The sequence below is a fragment of the Impatiens glandulifera genome, chromosome 3 (assembly GCF_907164915.1).
Source record: "Impatiens glandulifera chromosome 3, dImpGla2.1, whole genome shotgun sequence".
Classification (NCBI taxonomy): domain Eukaryota; kingdom Viridiplantae; phylum Streptophyta; class Magnoliopsida; order Ericales; family Balsaminaceae; genus Impatiens; species Impatiens glandulifera.
Window position 1 is genome coordinate 24,097,141 of NC_061864.1, and position 20,181 is coordinate 24,117,321.

The 20,181-nt window shown below is 31.6% G+C and overlaps 1 protein-coding gene across 1 annotated transcript; it reads right to left on the reverse strand.

Annotated features, from left to right (window-relative positions):
* Positions 1 to 674: 674 nt before the first annotated feature.
* LOC124931358 (MYB-like transcription factor 4) lies at positions 675 to 1,998 on the reverse strand. Its single transcript, XM_047471806.1, has 3 exons — positions 1,855 to 1,998; positions 1,636 to 1,765; positions 675 to 1,064 (listed from the first exon to the last, which is right to left on the reverse strand). The coding sequence occupies exons 1-3, from the start codon at positions 1,982 to 1,984 to the stop codon at positions 725 to 727; spliced, it is 600 nt and encodes a 199-aa protein (XP_047327762.1). The 5' UTR covers positions 1,985 to 1,998; the 3' UTR covers positions 675 to 724.
* Between the last annotated feature and the right edge of the window lie 18,183 nt (positions 1,999 to 20,181).

A 20,181-nucleotide genomic window follows, 5' to 3' on the forward strand; every position in this document is an offset into this window, starting at 1 on the left:
AAACTTAAAACTAACCAACATCAAACATAAATCTAACCATATAATATAAACATAATTAAACTAACGTAGAAGTTGAAGAGAAGAAGTACGGCGGCAGGCAGATCGACGACGAGCTAGAGACGCGGCGACAGGTAGATCGACGACGAGCTACAGGCGGCGGAAGGATAAACATAATTAAACTAACTATTGAAAATAATAATTTTTAATAATTTTTATTTTTGAATTTCAGATAAATACACACAAAATATATAATCAACTTTGCATCACAATGACATAACACCCGTATGAGTTAAACCCTTTTTTTCTAAGTATTTTGTAAGTGGTTCTTGACAATTTTGTTGACGAGTGATTATACAAGTATATTGATGTAGATTAAACATAACACCTCCTCTTATATAAAAATAAATGTAAATTATTTTAAATTGATAGACTTACAAGATTGTTTAATATTAGATGTTGTATAACAAATTAAGTTGTAACCAATGGAATGCAATATTTAAAATAAAACAACCAAATTTACCAAATCAATATATTATTCAATTGCCAAACGCTTATATATTATGTGATTGCCATAGACAGATAGACGTACACCAACTTAATATAATTGTTCCTTCTACTTCAAGTAATTATAAATGAGGATATTGCTTCAAATAAACACTCATAAAAGAAATATATATATAAATTGAGGTAATTTTCATGAATATAGATGATATATATATGATCATCATGTGAATAGGATGAGTGTTGATGAAGTCTTGCCCTCAATGCTTTCCTCCACTACAATTGGTATGACTTGTTCTTTATTCACTTCAATGTTGAGATTCAGATCAGGCAACTTACTATTTGTTTCTCCTACAATCGATGCATTTGCTTCGGGATCAAGTGGTTTGTTCTCCTCTTGTGATTTGCCCGGTTGAGATTTTTGAATTCCGACACCATGCATGTAATTCTTATTTGGATCAATATTTCCATTTACTACCAACTTATTTTTGAGATGGGAATTCCAATAGTTTTTAATCTCGTTATCAGTTCGTCCCGGCAGTCTTCCTGCTATGAGTGACCACCTAATAATAAGGTCGACCATGTTAGAAAGAAATAAATTGGAATTGATCACATGTATATTATAATCTTCTACCTGTTAACTATTCACTCGATATAAAGAGAAAGTAACTAAACAAACAGTGAGGAGCGATGAGAACAAAGTCCAAGATCAAAATAGAAACGTACAAACTCGATATAATGAACTAACGTAAGGGAGCAAGATTAGATTATGCACATGACACCAAGAGAGTCAAATCGATGTTGATCTCAACTTCTTCAACCTTTTTGATGTTGTTTCGATGTATTTTCATTTTGTTAATTAGTAACTTTTCAAAAACAAAGTCATTATTTGATTTGTAATGGGTTTTGGTTGTTCCCGTAAACAAAATTTTAGTATTTATGGATAATTAATAAAAAATAATCTCACTTATTTAAAAACATATATATATTTTGTTTACCAACTTCTACATGATCTATTGAATAATTTATTATAGAACATGCTTAAAAATATAAGATTTAGGAAGGAATTGAAGTGAATATTTTAGAACAAAGGAAAGAGTTGAAGAAGGTATAGTAAAAATTTATTGAATCCACCTGTTTCCCAAGAGAGCATGGAGCTTGAAAATGAGATCATCTTCATCTTCACCAAAGTTACCCCTTTTAACATCGGGCCTTAAATAGTTTATCCATCTTAATCGACAACTTTTACCACACCGAAGCAAACCTGATAATCGAGAAAGTCAAGCAATTACAAAACTAGTATTATGAAATTGTCGATCAATTATTTTTCTTAATAAATCTATCGATTTGAACCTGCAGCTTGAGGGATCTTGCGCCAATGGCCTTCACCATGCTTTTCAATGTAATCAGAAAGCTTCTGATCTTCTTGTTTGGACCAAGCTCCTTTGTTTTTTTCTAGGGTTTCACAGCAAGGCTGTCTCATGATCTTATAATCTCTCTTAGAAATTTAGTTAGCATGAGTACTAGCTCTTCTTAAAACAAGTTATATATATAGAAAAACATGCACGCCCTAGGTTTGACTTGGACTGGTGGTTTGATCTATCTTATAACGGATATTGTTATTGTATATATATATATATATATATATATATATATATATATATATATATATATATATATATATATATATATATATATATATATATATAACAATCATTCTATTGCCCTTTCTAGGGTTTCATGGTTCATGGCTTCAAGTTTTAATTTTTTTTCTTAATACAAAAGTCATTGTTTTAGTAACTATAATTCATATCACCCATATTCACTTACATATGGGTTATTATTACGATGATACGAACTTGATTTAAAATAAGAGAGAAAAAATTGTATATAAACAAAATAGTAAAAAAAAAAAAAAAAAGGACAAAACTAGGTTGACTGACAGTCATGCAAAAAAAAAAAAATTATAATTTTTTTGGGAATTAAATCCATTAATAAATATCCTCGTTTGAGGTGAAGTAAACATCTATCTACCCTTATTACCTAGTAGAGATTAATTAAACTCACTTATAAATTACTACGGAATATATATATATATTAGTTGAACTTCTTGGTGAATTTTTTTTTCTAATAATAAAAAACACTTTGTTTTTAATTTCGAAGTATTGAATAAACATAAATTAAACACAAATCTCAAGTCATGGTGAAAGTTTAATTACCAAAACCGTGGGATTAGGTACATTCCCCTTAGGTAGGTAAATTCGACCGGAATCACATAGTCTTTATAGTTATTTTCAAAGTTTAAGACATCTTGTAGTTTCCTTTCACAATCAATACATATTCATTATTGAAGTTGACACAAAGACTCATGACGACGGTTAGTTTAGAAAATAAAAAGTTGGTTCGAAAGTAGAATAAGAAAATAAATAATTGACCTTAATTCACATTTCGTATTATTATGGTACTTGTAACAACTTTTCTTGTAAAAGGCCTCTTTCTATATACATTTGTATAAAAACTATTGTTATAACTTATAAGTCCTACACTAAATTATAAATATTTATTTATTGTACACTCTTCTACAATAGAATTCAAAAACGGGAAAGTGGGGGGACATGCTTGCATCATAATGAGAATGTCCAATTGCTGAAGAAGAAAGGAAGAAAACTAAAATCAAAGAACAATCCATATCAAAATGATCTTGTGGGGAGAAGGAAATCAATCAAAGGGACCGACCTATTACTAAAACAATGTTGAGGTTACTTTGTAAGAAAACAAAATAGTTCACTTTGTTATCATCACATTCTATATATATATATATATATATATATATTTAAATGTAAGTTGAGATGGCTAATGGAAAGCTAGTAGTACATATATCCCCTGTAGCCGCCATAGTCTAGAGAGGTTTGGTTTCTTCGGGACACGAAAATCACGGGTTCGATTCCTACTTACAATATTTTAAGTTGAAGTTAAGATAGTTGAAATTATGTTAATTTCTTAGCTTTAAAACAAAAACAAAAATTTGGTCTCTCTATATATAAACTCTAGGATAACTGAAATTAAAACATTTTTTTTTAGCTCATTTAATGACTTTTTTTAGTATTAAGGTATGCCTTATTTATTTTATAATATTCAGTTTTGAGTTGGCGTTGTGTTTTATTCGATTTTGCCTCTTACTTAATTAGATTAAAATTTTCATCTAGAATATTTATAATTCAAATAATATTTCAAGTTGTTAGTGGGCCGTTTGCTTCTCATATATAACCTCCGATTATTTTGATGATAATTTTTAAATTCGTGTTCGAATTTTCGAGTTTGGTTAGTTACTCTATTTAATTACTTTATGATTCTTTGGAGTTATTATAATCAAATTTACAAGATTATTGAATCTTGTTAATTAGAAATTTAATTATATCAAATTTATCATATTATTTAAATTTAAAATTCTCATTTAGTTGTTTTGACTTTGTTAATATTATTTTATAAAAAAAAAAAATTAGATGTAACTCCTTATTTAAATTATTGATAATTAATTTTAAAAAGAAAATAACTATAATCTTCACTAATTTAAGACGTTTTTAAAAAATATTAAATCGATGAATTTTGTTATTTTAAACCACTAAAAATGTCACTAGATCAAACATTTTTTCATTAAATTAGAGTTCCCCATTATATATATCTATTTTATTTTTTTTCATAAATAATTTTGTAACAATAAATAAGATATAATATAAAAAAACAACATAGGAGCTTGTTCCGTAGTCGTTTTTAAATAATTTTAATTTTTTAAAAATATTAATTAGTAATGATTTTGAGTAGTTGTTTAGTTTTATAAATATTTTTATAATGTATAATGATAATTGTAATTTATTTATATCCCAATTAATGAAATTTCTTGAGATTCTAAATCTTGCAAAGTTATAGAAACAGTCCATGTAATCTATTTTTTTTTATATATATTTGTAAGGTTAATGTGTATAAAATATTCAAACCAATATATATATATATATATATATATATTATTATTATTATTTATTTGATTCCTTTTGTTGAGAGAAATGAAATGATATAAATTTACCACTTTCTATTTATTAATGTTTTTAGCCAATAACCACATGTTCACTTTTCTACAATGGAAGCTTTCATTCTCTTATCGATCATGATATAATAAATTAATAATATACCATTTCATATTTTTTTATTGAAAAATAATAATAAAGGGTTTACCCACATATCTATTTATCCTTTTAGGTTTCGTCCAAGAATATATAAATTATTTAGGCTAAATTATTATTATTATATTTTTATTTAAAAGTTAATTTTATTTTTAGAAATAAAAATATTTTAGAAATTTAATTAATAATGTGATAGAATTTTTTTTATAGTAATTCCAATATATAACACCAGATCAAAATTTCAAAGAGTTTCTTTAAATGTCTATATTATGTTTTAACCCCATAATTAAAAAAAAATGTTTATATTAAGTAAAAATGTAATAAAGATATGACATCAATTATAAGAAAAACACAAAATAAGAAGAGAATCGTTAAAATGTGAAGAAATCAATAACAAATTGTTTCATTTTAATATTTTTGCTCCCTAATCATTTTTGTTTCACCTTAAGAAAACATTGTTATATTTTTTAATTTCCACCGGTTATTCATTTTACATTATTTAATAAAATGAATGCTATAAGTAAGAGAGAGAAGATACATATATATGGTATAAATGTAGATTTTTATTTGTTAATATTTGGTAGATGAGAATAGAGAACACGTGATATTTAAGGTTCGTTGGATTGACTGTTCGGTTTAATACCGAATGTTAGATTTCAATAATATTTATTATTATTATTATTATTTTGTTTTTGCAATTGGAAAGTCAAGATAAAGTCTTGGTGTTTCTCTAATTAAATAATTATTTAAAATTTATATAGGCTAAAAGGCAACAACAAAGCATGCCAAATTAACAAATTTCATTTTAGAATAATTCAGAAACTTCCATTGATTCAGTACTGTTTTTGTGAAAATTTTATTTTATTATATATATATATGTATATAATGGAGAAAAGACAATAAAAAATTGTTAAAAATTAAATCAAAAGAAAAAATAATGTTTGAAAGACATAAAAAAAACAACCCTATATAAAATGCCAAAAAGGGATTAAAATCAAAACTATATATGGAATTTTTCAAAAGGACTATGATAGGAAGCTAGATTTTCTTACAAAAATAATGTGTGTCACCTTTATAGTTGTGCTTCATTACTATCACTAGTAGATGATAATACCACGGAGTCTTCATTCTCTTTATATATATAGATTCAATGTTATAACTCTCGATTCTATTTATATTCATGTTTTGTTTTGTTTGAAAATAATTTGTTTATTTATTCGAAGAGTTACATAATTTATTTAGGCATGAAAGATTTAAACCATGTATCTTGTTAAAAAGAAACTTCTTTCTCTCTACATGCATTTCAAATCAGTTAGTGTGATTTTATGAATTATATATATCAAAACTAACTAAATAATGTAGCTTAAATGACATGAATGATTTTTAAGAAATTAAGTGTTATTTTTTTTTTCACTTAGAATGTTTTATTATCTAATCTGAAAAACACAATATATTTTATAATTTCTCAAAGAAAAAAAAAAGAATATAGTTAAAATTATCTTACTTAAACTTAATAAGGTCTAGATTTGGAGGCACTACAACTCATAATAGATCTATTTAAAATAATTTATTTTTTAAAAATAGACTTTAGGCTGCTCATTAAAAATATGTTACAAGTGATATTTATTTATTTAGTTAGTTAGAAACTCAGAAATTTGATTGTCAAGAGAATAATTTATTTCAAAATAATTTATATAAATTAGTTTTAATTAGTTTGACCTAAAATTTAATTTAATATAAGCTATTGTTACAGTAATTTTATTTGTTATTCATCAAATGTAGTATTTTTGAATAAATGGTAAAAACAGGTCTTTTACCGAAAGTATAACCTCTCGGTAAAAACTTTATATATGTCGGTAAAAGTCTTTTCCCGACAACCCATAAGACTGTCGGCATCCGTCGGTAGTGATCTTGTCGGTAAAGATGTAGAGACCTAAGCCGATAGCTTTCATATCTTTCGGTATAACCTTTTCCGAAAGTTTTAGTAAAATCTTTTGGAAATGCTTTTTACTACGTTTATTGAAAGATTTATTGAAATCTTTCGGAAATGCTTTACTTCCTTTCTCGAAAGATTTATGCATATCTTTCGGCTCTACTTTACTTCCTTTGCCGAAAGATTTATGCATATCTTTCGGCTTTGCTTTACTTCCTTTCGGCTCTGCTTACTTTCTCTACCAAAAGATATATGTATATCTTTCAGTTTTGCTTTACTGCTTTTACCGAAAGATATATGCATATCTTTCGGTTTTTACTTTAGTACTTTTACCGAAAGATATATGCATATCTTTCGGTTTTGCTTTACTGCTTTTACTGAAAGATATGCATAAATATTTCGGTTTTGCTTTACCACTATTACCAAAAGATATGCATATATCGGTATTTTCTCTTTACAGATTTTTAATATTTTGTTTGTTTTTTACATAATCTTAACCTGTTTAATTATCAGTCAAACCAAAGAAATACAATAATCAAAAAAATTCATTATATTTTCCAAAATTCTAAATCAATACGTATTACAAACACGTGTTACAAACACACGTGTACTAATCCAAAAATATAATCCAACATACTTGTTCCAAATACGATAACATTATCCAAAAACTACATAATAAACGTACTAACTCGGTGGTTGATTCGATAACCTTGCTAATATTTCTGCAATCTATTGTTGCGTTCTTTCGTTATTAATTTGAACTATCTATTCTAGTTCATTGACCCGCGCCCGGAGTTGTTGGTTCTCTTCTCTTAACGACGACCTTCCACGTTGAGAATTGTCGCCCTCCACCGATCACCGTGAAAGCGTGATGGCCGGATGCCTGACCCCATACGCATCACCTGCCTGTGTCGTTGGGGCCCGAAGGCTTTCTCGGTCACCTCAAAGCCGGAGATATCGGGTGTTTGACTAATTATTTGCTCCATCTCCGCCTGCACATTTTAAAGTTTCATTATATAAGATGTATATATAGTTCTATTAAAATTTCAACTAAACTTATTTATTAATTACAATCTTCTCTTGTGATAATGGGTTCAACGTCGGGATCGGGTTGTCTTTGGTGGGTCTAAAAGTTTGAGTCTTTCTGAACCTCTATATGATAGTTGGTGGACGTCCGAGTTCAATCGTCTGTACAAATAATTTAGTTAGTGTTCATAAATAAATTAGTTAAATTATTTATAATAGGTATAACTGAATAATGTACATACCAATTCTTCTTCTACGCGTGAAAATAGTTTACTGCATGTATGGTGGAGAAACTTCACTTGTTTACTTTTGTCAATATTGATATAGCTTTTTTCTGCATTTTAAATAAAAAAGAAGTTAAAACTAGTGTCATTAGTACATATTTCAATTCTGAAATTATACGTACCTTGAAATTCTCGGTGAAGAAGTGGTGTCTGCAGAGGTAGGCATGTCATTTTAGCCCCGACGGGTCGGGTACCCGAAGAAACTGAACCGATCGGTTTGGGTAATTTTCTTATTTTTCGGTTCCGGGTAATTTCGGGTCGGGACTAATCGGTTCCGGTTCGGGTCCGGTTCGGGTCCGGTTCGGATCCGGGTACCCGAAAGAAATTTCGATAATTATTATTTTTTTTTTCTGGTTCTCACTTTTCCGTTCAGATTCTCTTCTTTTTTACATTTATGCTGCCGGGAAGAAGATGATATTCCATAATTTCATTCATAGATCATCTCAAGCTTGGGTACTAAGATTCAAACTGTATTGATAGATGAGTTATACAGCAGAAAAAACTGAAAATGAAAGAATAGAAAAAACTGAAAATGAGAGAGAGAGTAAGAGATGGGGAAGAAGATGAATGTTAGGTACTGTAGGTAAGAAAAATTGATTTTTTTTTTAATATATATTTTTTTTAAATATTATTTATTTATAAACCGTTTATTTTATTTTATTTAATATAATATTTATAAATTTTTTTATTAAATAATTTTTTAAAACTTAAAATATATTAATTTTTTTGAATGTTTCATCTAATATTTTTAAAATATAAATTTTATTCCATTTCATTCAAATTATGTTGAACATAAATAAAAACTAAAAATATAATAACTTATAAATAAAAACTAAAAAAAAACAAATTAATTAAATAAGTAAAAAAGATATTATTTTAAAAAACTGGGTCTAGTTCGGTTCCGGGTACCCATCGGTTCCGAACCGATATTTCGGGTAATTTAAATACCCGTTTTTTCGGGGCAATATCGGGTCCGGGTCGGGTCCCCCGAAACCCGGAAATTTGCCATGCCTATGCAGAGGAACTCCCAATCTGCTGGATCATAACATGGTGGTGGATTCGCAAGTACGACCGCCTCATCTCCGATTATGAATTTGGACGTAATCCCAACTCAAATCGGAGCGCCACCTATCCTATATCTATAGACATATCTGTATTCTCAAATGGATCCTAAAATATAAAATCACCAAATGTTATAAAACTTCATTTGAATGTTAATTAAGGTTCAATTTTTTACCGTCATAGCACGCCATAGTGAATCGAGTTGGTCGGTACTCAAAGCTCTCCACTTTAATTGGCGATGCGAGATGAGTTGAGGGTCTCGCACCATCGACCCCACATGCCGAGACCACATACGCTTCGCATCACTTAATTTCTAGCCTCTCATCCATGTTTCCGAAAGTCAGTTGCAATTTAGATCCTTGAGCCATTTATCATTAGAGAATATTTTTTTTTTTAAAACAAACAAAAATAAAATTCCAATCAATCAATTTTATTATCAATCACATTAAAATACTAAAATACCTTTATAATTTATTTTTTATATAATAAATATTTTAATATTAAATTAGGTTTGAAAATTATTCTTGTAATATTATTTATTTTTTATTAGGCCTACTTTGTTTTATATTTTACTATTAATTATTTTAACAAAATAATTATAATTAGTTTATTTAGTATTTTTTTATTTATTATAATTTATTTTAAAAAAAATTATTTTCTTAATAAATTCAAAAGCAAACCAAATCTTATAAGAACACATATAAATTATTTTAATTAACAGAATCACTTTAATTTTTATTTATTAAAGTTAATTATTATTTTTATTTAAATATATATTTTTTAATAAAATTATTAACATGTTTGTAAACACTTATCTTTTATACCCTAATATTATAATTTAATTTTAGACTAATTTAAATAAACCAAACAAATTTAAATAAGATTTAATTATTTGTCTATTTGACTTTCATTTGCCTTCTTTTTCTTCCACGAATAACAGCAACCAAATAAACACGCCTAAAGTATAAAGTAAGGCTTTCCTATTTCATCTTGGCATGCTCTATTCTCTCTCCTTGGAGAAGAGCCAACATGGACAACAAAGATCTTCTATGAGAAAAACCTGATTTCTAATTTGTTGGATTAAATCATCCAAAACAAAACAAAAGGCCAAATAACCTTTGAAACACAAGAATCACGAGGCCATGAAGAAGTTCTAAATAAAATGGCTTTGAGAAGAAAATGGAGGAAGAAGAAGAGCAGTAGAAGAGGAGGAAAAACGAGGACACAATTTTTGAAGAGGGTCTCATTATGCTTTTGACTAGTATTTTTCAAATTTTAACATATCCCAAATATATTTTCAAAATTCTATCTTATTCTAAATGTATTATTTTGATTTTATCTATTAATTATTTTTTTTCACTATGATAACATAGATGCATGTTTTTAGGGATATAACGAGATAAAAATAGACACATGTTTATATTTGGATTCATTTTTAGACGCATGCTATATGATAGGATAAATAAATAAAGTGTAATTTAAAGATGCACTCATTCTGCTGCTTTTGACCGGCATATTGAAATTTTACCATATCCCAAAGGTATTTTCAAAATTCTACCATATTCTAAAAGTATTCTTTCAATTTTATCTATTAATTCATTTTTCGCACTATGATAACCTAGACGCATGTTTAGGTTATCATAACAATACAAAACTAGACACATATTTATGTTTGGATTCACTTGTAGACGCATGCCATAAGATTGGATAAATAAATAAGGTTTAGAATAATATTTTTTTTAGTGATCAAAAGTTTAAAATAGAGACTGTCATATGATAGACAAATTAAATATAGTGCAAGAATCTTTTCTAACGTGTAACCAAGTACCGAACCAATTACATAATCTCTAAAATTTGTTTGCTATGAATAATTGTGATTTTTTTTGCTATTATAGTTGTGATCCTCAGGAATTCTATCTTCTTCTTAGCCTCCTCTCCTCCACCATCCTTCTTTACCTTACATGCTTCTACTGATCGATGATCAACAATCTTAGCAATATTACATTTTCACTACACCCATACTCTCCGCTTAATTTGAACTCCTTCTTATAATTCGAACACATGTATTCACCTTTTGAAAGAAGACATATTTCATATGAAAATAATACATCTTTCAACAACTCTTCAAAGTGTTGAGTTATGGAGCCTACACTTATAATAAACTCTACTTTGTTAATTAGAGTTTATTGGGTTTTCTTTTTGGTTTTGGTTTTGGGCTTGGGCTTGACCAAAATTATTTAGGTTTATTACCTGAAGGTTTACCATATAAATATGTAATTATTAAGGGTTTACATTGTGGAGACAGAATTCTAGAGAGATAAAGTGTGAGGCAAAAACTCTGTATTTCTTCTTCTTCTTCATAGTAAATCTGGTGGTGGCTGAAGTGGATGTAGCTCAATTTGAGTGAACCACTATAAATCTGTGTGTTCTTGTGTTATTCTTTCTTGTGTTTTTACAGATTGTTTTCAAGCAGGTCGGATTTAGGAGATAAAAATCCTAACAACTGGTATCAGAGCAGCTAGGCTAGATCTGAGCATTAGAAACAATGGAAAGTGAGAACAGTATAGGACATGAGATTGGAAGATTTGATGGGACAGATTATGCCTTCTGGAGAATGCAGATTGAAGATTATCTCTATGGAAAAAAACTTCATGTTCCTTTGAGCGAGAAATCAGAGAAGATGGATGAAGCTGAATGGAAACTCCTTGATAGACAGGTTTGGGAGTTGTCCGATTGACGCTAGCCAAGACAGTTGCTCACAATGTAGCAAAGGAGAAGACCACCATGAGTCTGATGAAAGCTCTTTCTGATATGTATGAGAAACCATCTGCTAACAACAAGGTACACTTAATGAAAAGACTCTTTTACTTAAGAATGGTTGATGGTACTTTTGTCACTACTCATTTGAATGAATTCAATACAATTTTGAATTAATTTCTATATGTTGAGATTGATTTTGGGGATGAAGTTAGCGCCCTAATTTTGTTAGCATCCCTACTAAATAGTTGGAAACCTATGAGGGCAGCAATTAGTAATTCAGTTGGAAATGCTAAACTGAAATTTGTTGAAGTTAGAGATCTTATTCTTGCTGAAAAGGTTCGTAAAATTGATTCTGGTGAAACATTCAATGGTTCTGCTCTGAATGTGGAAAACAGGGGAAGATGTAATGATAGAAATTTCAACCGAGGTAAGAGCAGATCTATGTCAAGGAGCAGGAGGAGTCAGTCCAAGTCTGGGTGAACATTTGAGTGTGGAATTGTGGTAAACAGGGTCATTTAAAGAGGAACTGCAAAGTACCGAAGAAAAATGGTGATGATAAAAATGATGTAGCCAACGTTGTTATAGAATCTGTCACTGATGCGTTACTTCTGTTTGTTGATAGTCTGATAGATTAATGAGTTTTGGACTCAGGAGCGTCTTTCCACACCACTGTCCACAAAGAATTAATGGAGAATTATGTGTCTAGAAACTGTGGGAAAGTTTATCTCGCAGATGGTGAGGCACTAGATATTGTTGGCATGGGGGACATCAAATTGAAGATGGCAAATGGTTCTGTTTGGAATATTAATAAGGTGAGACACATTCCAGGTTTAAGGTGCAATTTGATCTGTTACACAACTTGATGAAGAAGGTCATAATTTCAGTTGTGGAAATGGTGTGTGGAAGGTGACTAAAGGAGCAATAGTTATTGCTCGAGGTCACAAAAATGGAACGTTATACACGACTTCAACTTGTAGAGAATCAGTTGCTGCTGTAGTTGATGATTCGAAGAACAATGAACTGTGGCATTGTTGGTTGGGCCATATGAGCAAAAAAGGGATGAAAATTCTTTTGAAGAATGGGCAGATTCCAGAACTGAAGTTTGTTGAACATCAGTTATGTGAAACCTGCATTCTTTGAAAAAACAGAAACGGGTGAGTTTTTTAAAAATTGGGAAGGAGCTCAAGAACGAAAGGCTAGAGTACACACTGATGTGTGGGGACCTGCACCTGTTTCTTTTATTGGCGGATCACAATACTACATGACATTTATAGATGATTCGACAAGAAAGGTGTAGACATTTATAGATGATTCGACAAGAAAGGTATGGGTATATTTTATGAAGCACAAGTCTAAAGTATTTGCTATTTTCAAGAAATGGAAGGCTTTGGTTGAAAATAAAACAAATCAGAAAGTTAAGTGTTTGAGATCCGACAACGGAGGTGAATATATCAATTCAGATTTCAAAGAGTATTGTGACGTGAATGGGATCAATATGGTGAAGACTATTCCCCGAACGCCTCAAGAGAATGAAGTAGCTGAACGAATGAATCGAACATTGAACGAGCGTGCTAGAAGCATGAGATTGCATGTAGGGCTACCTAAAACCTTCTGGGCAGAAGCTATTAATACTGCTTCCTATTTGATAAACAGGAGACCCTCTGTCCCTCTTGAATTCAGAATTCCTGAAGAAGCTTGGAGCAATAAAAAGGTAAACCTTTCTTATTTGAAGGTGTTTGGTTATTTATCATATGTTCATATTAATGAATGTGATAGGAGAAAACTTGATCCAAAGTCTAATAAATGTTTTTTCATTGGTTATGGTGATATCGAGTTTGGTTATCGTTTCTAGGATAATCAAAATCGGAAGATCATTCGTAGAAGAAATGTTATCTTCAATGAACAGGTTCTCTACAAAGATTGTGTTGGGAAGACATCAGATGGCGATTCCAAGTTGGAAGAGACTGGTACAGTCAATTTGAGAGAATTTTCAGCTGAATATATACCGGTTGTCGAAGAAGAACAATGTGTTATTGAAGATGAAATCGTTGAGAACGTGGCACTAGAGGTAAATCAGCAAACACCGGTTATACAGTTGAGAAGATCATCAAGGAATCGAAAATCAGTTGAGAGGTGGTCTCCATCTCTAAACTATATCGTGTTGACAGATAGAGGTGAACCTGAATGTTACGAGGAAGCAATACAATCTGATGAATCGATTAAGTGGGAGTCTACTATGAAAGATGAGATGGATTCTTTGATGTTGAATCAGACTTGGGAGCTCACTAAGCTACCAAAAGGAAAGAAAGCACTTCACAACAAATGGATCTTCAGGATTAAAGAAGAACATGATAAAACCATGAGGTACAAGGCAAGGTTGGTTGTGAAAGTATTTCAACAGAAAGAAGGTATTGAATACAATGAAATCTTCTCTCCAATAGTTAAATTGATGACAATCAGAACTATTTTGAGTTTGGTTGTGAAAGAAGACCTTCATCTTCAACAAATGGATGTCAAAACTGCTTTTCTTCATGGTGATTTAGATGAAGAGATTTATATGCGACAACCAGAAGGATTTGAAATCAAAGGAAAAGATGAGCTTGTGTGTAAGCTTCAGAAGAGTCTGTATGGTTTGAAACAGGCTCCAAGGCAATGGTACAAGAAGTTCGATAGCTTCATGAAAAATAATAATTTTCTAAGGTGTGAAGCTGATCAATGTTGTTATATCAAGAGATTTGATAAATCGTACATTATTTTGCTCCTCTACGTTGATAACATGTTGATTGTTGGAGCAAGCTTGTATGATATTAACAAGCTCAAGAAAGAGTTGTCTGAAAAGTTTGCAATGAAGGATTTGGGTGCTGCTAAATAAATCCTTGTGATGAGAATTTTCAGGGATAAAAAAGTTCTCAAGCTTTCACAAGAAGAATATGTGAATAAAGTTCTTAGCAGGTTTAACTTGTATGATGCAAAACCAGTTACTACCCCCTTAGTTAGTCACTTCAAACTATCTAAAGATCAGCCGCCTTCAAAAGTGGAGGTGAAAAATTACATGGCCACTGTTCTGTATGCCTCTACCATTGGTTGTATTATATATGTGATGGTTTGCACAAGACCAGACATAGCACATGTAGTGGTAGTTGTTAGCAGATTCATGAGAAATCCGGATAGACAACATTGGGAAGCAGTAAAGTGGATACTACGATACTTAAGAGGAAGTACGAGTCTCGCTTTGTATTTTCGAAAGTCTAATATGGGTTTGGAAGGATATGTTGATGCTGACAATGGTGGTGATGTTGATAATAGGAGGAGCACAACAGGGTATATTTATACTCTGGGAGGTACTGCAATCAGTTGGGTTTCTAAATTGCAGAAGATTGTTTCTCTTTCTAGTTGTGAGGCAGAGTATGTTGCTGTGACAGAAGCTGCTAAGGAAATGATGTGGTTACAACCCTTTTTGCGAGAATTGGGTCAAGATTACGAGGGAAGTGTGTTGTGATGCAATAGTTAGAGTGCCATTCATTTGGCAAAGAATCCTGTTTATCATGGCAGGACGAAGCATATACATGTTCGTTATCATTTCATCTGGTCAACTTTAGAAGATGGAGTATTAGCTCTTGAGAAGATTCTCGGGAGTGAGAATCCAGCTGATATGTTGACGAAAGTTGTGACAAATGAGAAACTGAAGTTGTGTGCAACTTCAGTTGGTCTTATTCGTTAAGACACCGAATGGAAAGCCACTACCGATCGAGAGATGATGAAGTTAGTCTCCAAGTGGGAGATTGTTGAGTTATGGAGCCTACACTTATAATAAACTTTACTTTGTTAATTAGAGTTTATTGGGTTTTCTTTATGGTTTTGGTCTTGGGCCTGACCAAAGTTATTTAGGTTTATTACCTGAATGTTAACCCTATAAATATGTAATTATTAAGGGTTTACATTGTGGAGACAGAATTCTAGAGAGATAAAGTGTGAGGCAAAAACTTTGTATTCCTTCTTCTTTTTCATAGTAAATCTGGTGGTGGCTGAAGTGGATGTAGCTCAATTTGAGTGAACCACTATAAATCTGTGTGTTCTTGTGTTTTTCTTTCTTGTGTTTTTACAGATTGTTTTCAAGTAGGTCGAATTTGTGAGATAAATATCCTAACACAAAGGACACGTTTCCCACTTTCTATAACACCTGTATTCACTTGTTTTTCTCTTTTTATAACAAATGCACTTTTCTATGAATCTTTAACGAGGATGTTTCCCAATTTCTTCAAAGCCTCCTGTTATCCTCCTATAAATCTCCCATGACCCATCATCTTTACATTCACTAAATGACATTTCATAAGTAATGTACACATTTAATTCGCTCACCCCACGTACCTAGAATGTTTTCTGTACGCGAGACTTTCTCCATCTTTATCTAAGCGCCTACCAATTTTAAGAGCCCACCTAACATCTTGTATTTTAGGGTATGAAGGATCTAATCTTAAGATTGATTTATCCAATCGAATGTTCCTTCTTTAAGAGCATTTCTACGATCCGAAGTTGGCCAGTCCCATGCCTTACCTATCCATTTGAATCCTCTGCCCATGGAGGGGACACATTGAAATATTTAAATGGTAAACACGAACCGTGCACTTTTAGAAAAATGTTTATTCTATGAAAGATATACTATAGAACCCCGTGGCTTAATTTCTTCTCGAATCTCACAAAAAAAGTAGATAAGGGAACTATCCATATATGATGTTGTCTTATCTATTTGAGATGATGAACCAAAGTGGATTCTATATCATAGATCTTTCCATGATTGGAATGTACATGTTCCAGATTAGTACGTGTTCAAAATATAATAAACTAGTTAACTTTAATAGTCATCACTTTAGTTTACTTCACAAAGAAACTAAAGAAAGAAAATAGAGTATTCACGGATTAAGGGTTCGGTGCTTGGTTAACATGAGAAATGGGTTGTAGCAACTATGTCATATGCGCCTATCCCGTGGGATAGTCTCTACTCCTATTTAGTTGGTCATTATTTGTGAAGGTACATTACACAATTGCATTATGAGTTCATAATTATTTATTTGTGAATGCACTAACCTTGTCTCTAATCCAGAAAGAGTAATCTTACCTCTTGATTAGATTCCAATAACAAATTGATATCAAGCCATTAGAATTATTGAATCATTTATCGCGTCTTAAGTCTATTTAACAAGATATCATAAGCTTAGTCTAAAGGTGATTCTGGACTCTCCTTAGATATTCTTAGACGTAAAAAAGATGAAATGGATCCTCAAATGCGCTTATTGGGCACACATGTGAACCACAATGTGAACTCTCAAATTTGTTAATTTTCTTAATTGTTTACTTGTTAGTAGACTGTGAATCCTTGTACATGAAGGACTTCACTAGTTCACGAAAATATGGATTAAAAAAACGAAGAGGGAAATTGGAGCCCTAATGTATGCAACAACCGAAATCGAGGATTTTCCCAAAGGAGTTGGAAATTCTTGATAATCCTTGTGCATGTCGAACATATTTTTAGAAACACTTTACTCTTTATTACGGAATTTTTCGGGGTTGCAAGACACCCGATATGACTCTAATAAAACGATCTATTTTTTGAAAGTGTTCTAAAAATTTGTAAGGAGGTCAAAAATATATTTATGAACCTACTGCGATAATTTCATAATTTTTTAGGCTATGAAACTACCGAATTGAGCATTCCAAAATAAGCCATTTTTCAAACGTGTCTAACAAATTATGGATAATATTATTTTTTTTAAAAATGATATTTTAAACCATCCCTGAAGTTTTGAAATTTTTATAAAATCTTTTGAAAGCTTCAATTGGAAGAACACGATTGTTTGACATAAAAAGAATCCAAATAAGTCCTAAGGAATTTCCCAAAAGTTAGAAAATTGAAACTTTATATCCAAAATTAGATGAATATAAAGTTGAAGGGCCAAATTGGACGTTGAAAAAAAATCCAGGGACCAAATGAAATCGAATTTTCAAAAAATAATTCGATTTTGGAAATTTGGGGTTGAAATTGGACAAAGCTGGAAGTTTAGGGGCCTAATTAATTCTTAATTAAGAATTAATTCCGGATTTTAACTTTCTAGACAAATTTAAATTAATAAAAATTCCAAGTGCCTCTTTTAATATCCCTTGAAACTTTGGGAATTCGGACAGAAGAACAGGAAAAAGGCATGTCGCCTTCGTTGTCTTCCTCGGACAGTCTGTTCGTGCTCCTTCCCGATGCGGCGTAGGAGAATCTCCAACAGCAGGTGAAGACAACCACGGTCTCCTAGGAGTTCTCCTCAATCTCGTCATCTTGTTGCTTGTTCAAAGTATTCCAGAATCTGAAGTCGAAGAACAAATAGGCACTATGTTCTTCCGATCTGGAACATCAACGCCTCCAGCGGACTCCGTCCTAACTATGCTGATGCACTTGAAGATAAGGACTGAATGCAATGTAGGCTCACCGAAGCAATGACGACTTCATATAGGAATTTTGAGATGAAGAAACGACAAGTAGGGGAATCCAAGATTGATTCTCATACGGATTTGAGAATATAGACGACGATTAACGTATGTAACTTCCTCTTCGACGATGCAATGGCTTCACAATCATCATAGGAGCCTTCCTTCTCCTCTAAAGATCTGAATGCACCAACACCGCACCGAAGAAGCCATATGAAACGTCGCTGAAGAATTAGCCAACGGTTCTTCCTCCGGCGACCAATATTTGAATATTCCGGTGAAGAAGAATGTTTGAATTGAGACTAACCATGACCAAGCCTCTTTTAGAACTAGACTCAACTATCCTAGGACTCTAGCAGCTATGTTTAACCAATAATCAGACATCAATCCAAATATCATTCAACAATTAATAAATTCAAACATAAATTAATTAATCAAATAAATGTTCAAAGGTGTCGGTGTACATAACTGGCGTCCTACATGATTATGATAACATGAAGCAAGGAAACCTACCTGAAGCAGACAAGAAACAAAGAAGACAATTGAAGTTCAACTCACTGGAAACTTTTAAGATCCATCTGGATCTCCTTCAAGTGTGATTTTAGTAAAAATGAATCTCGATGGTCGTAACTCACTCGTCCCAAATGAGGCAATCTCTTTAAATACCCCTTAGGAAAGGGGTAACTTAGGAATTAAATTTTAGGCAATGCTTCAACTTCTTCTTTGAGTTCAATCGACCTAACATTCTTCATAGTCGCGCCCCGAACATATTTTTTCCTTGTAGGTAACTGGACACTCTATATTTCAATCATTTTTATCGGCCAAATGGGCAACCTCACGTGGGCTGTAATTCGAACCATGACCGCTACTTGGTATCAAATGAAATATAACTCAAATAAATTTCCAATAGTATCTCGTTTTCTCAAAATAGTTGAGCCAAACAAATGATATAAATTTTCAAAGTCACCTCATGCTCCAGATCGCTCTTGGAACGAGATGGGTAAACTTGTATCATGCTGTCAAGCTAAATTGACTATCTTAGCCATTGCATGAGGACAAGGGACTAGATCCATTCGAACAAGCAATGACTTAGCTTTCCAACCATAGGTCACAATACAAAAACTAAGCCATGTAGCATTAGTTATGAATTAAACACTGAAGACATGTCTGGTTTGATCCTGTTTTAGTCGTATCGTCTTCAATCACCGATTTGAGGAGTCTAAGAGCGTTGATATTATCCGGGCAGAAACGAATGTGGTAGAGCACTCTCCCAAATTTTCAAAACATCCAAGAACACTTAAATTCATTTAGTGTAGCGTCCTGGGTGATATTTTGAAGTTGGAGCTCCTCCCAGTTTTTCTTTAGCAAAAATCAACCAAAAACACATGGTTTTAGCCACTTTTCAAATGATCTGTGTGCCTGGCATTAACATGACATCAACACACACGATTTTGAATCCTTTTGGGCGCGAAGTTTGGAATGATGACCCCGTATAGTTGCTCCCGACTCATCTAATTTCAACTCGGTTTTGACGTTTTTTCCCTTTTCAATGCCTTCTGCACAAAATTACCAACGATAATAATATACTCAAAATTCAATGTTTTTTGAACCGGTCAGTCGAAATATTTATGGTTTACCGATATCCGATTCTTTTTTAAAATTAACGTTTGGACACACAAATGAGCCTAAACCAGTTGTTCAGTACATTTTGTCCAACAACAATATTACACTCAAAGTTCATGATTTTTCAATACAAAAATTCTAAACGTATGAAAAAATATGAAGCTCAAATATTTTTGGAAATTGGCGTTTATACCACTAATCGAGGGTCCCTCCATGCCAATTCCTCAAAGTGATTTTTTTGACTTTGTTCTCCCGATTCAATAATCAAGTATGATCATCATACAAAATTGGGTAGACTTGTTTTAATTTTGGGTATAAAAATTGAGTTTCTACAAGTAACCAA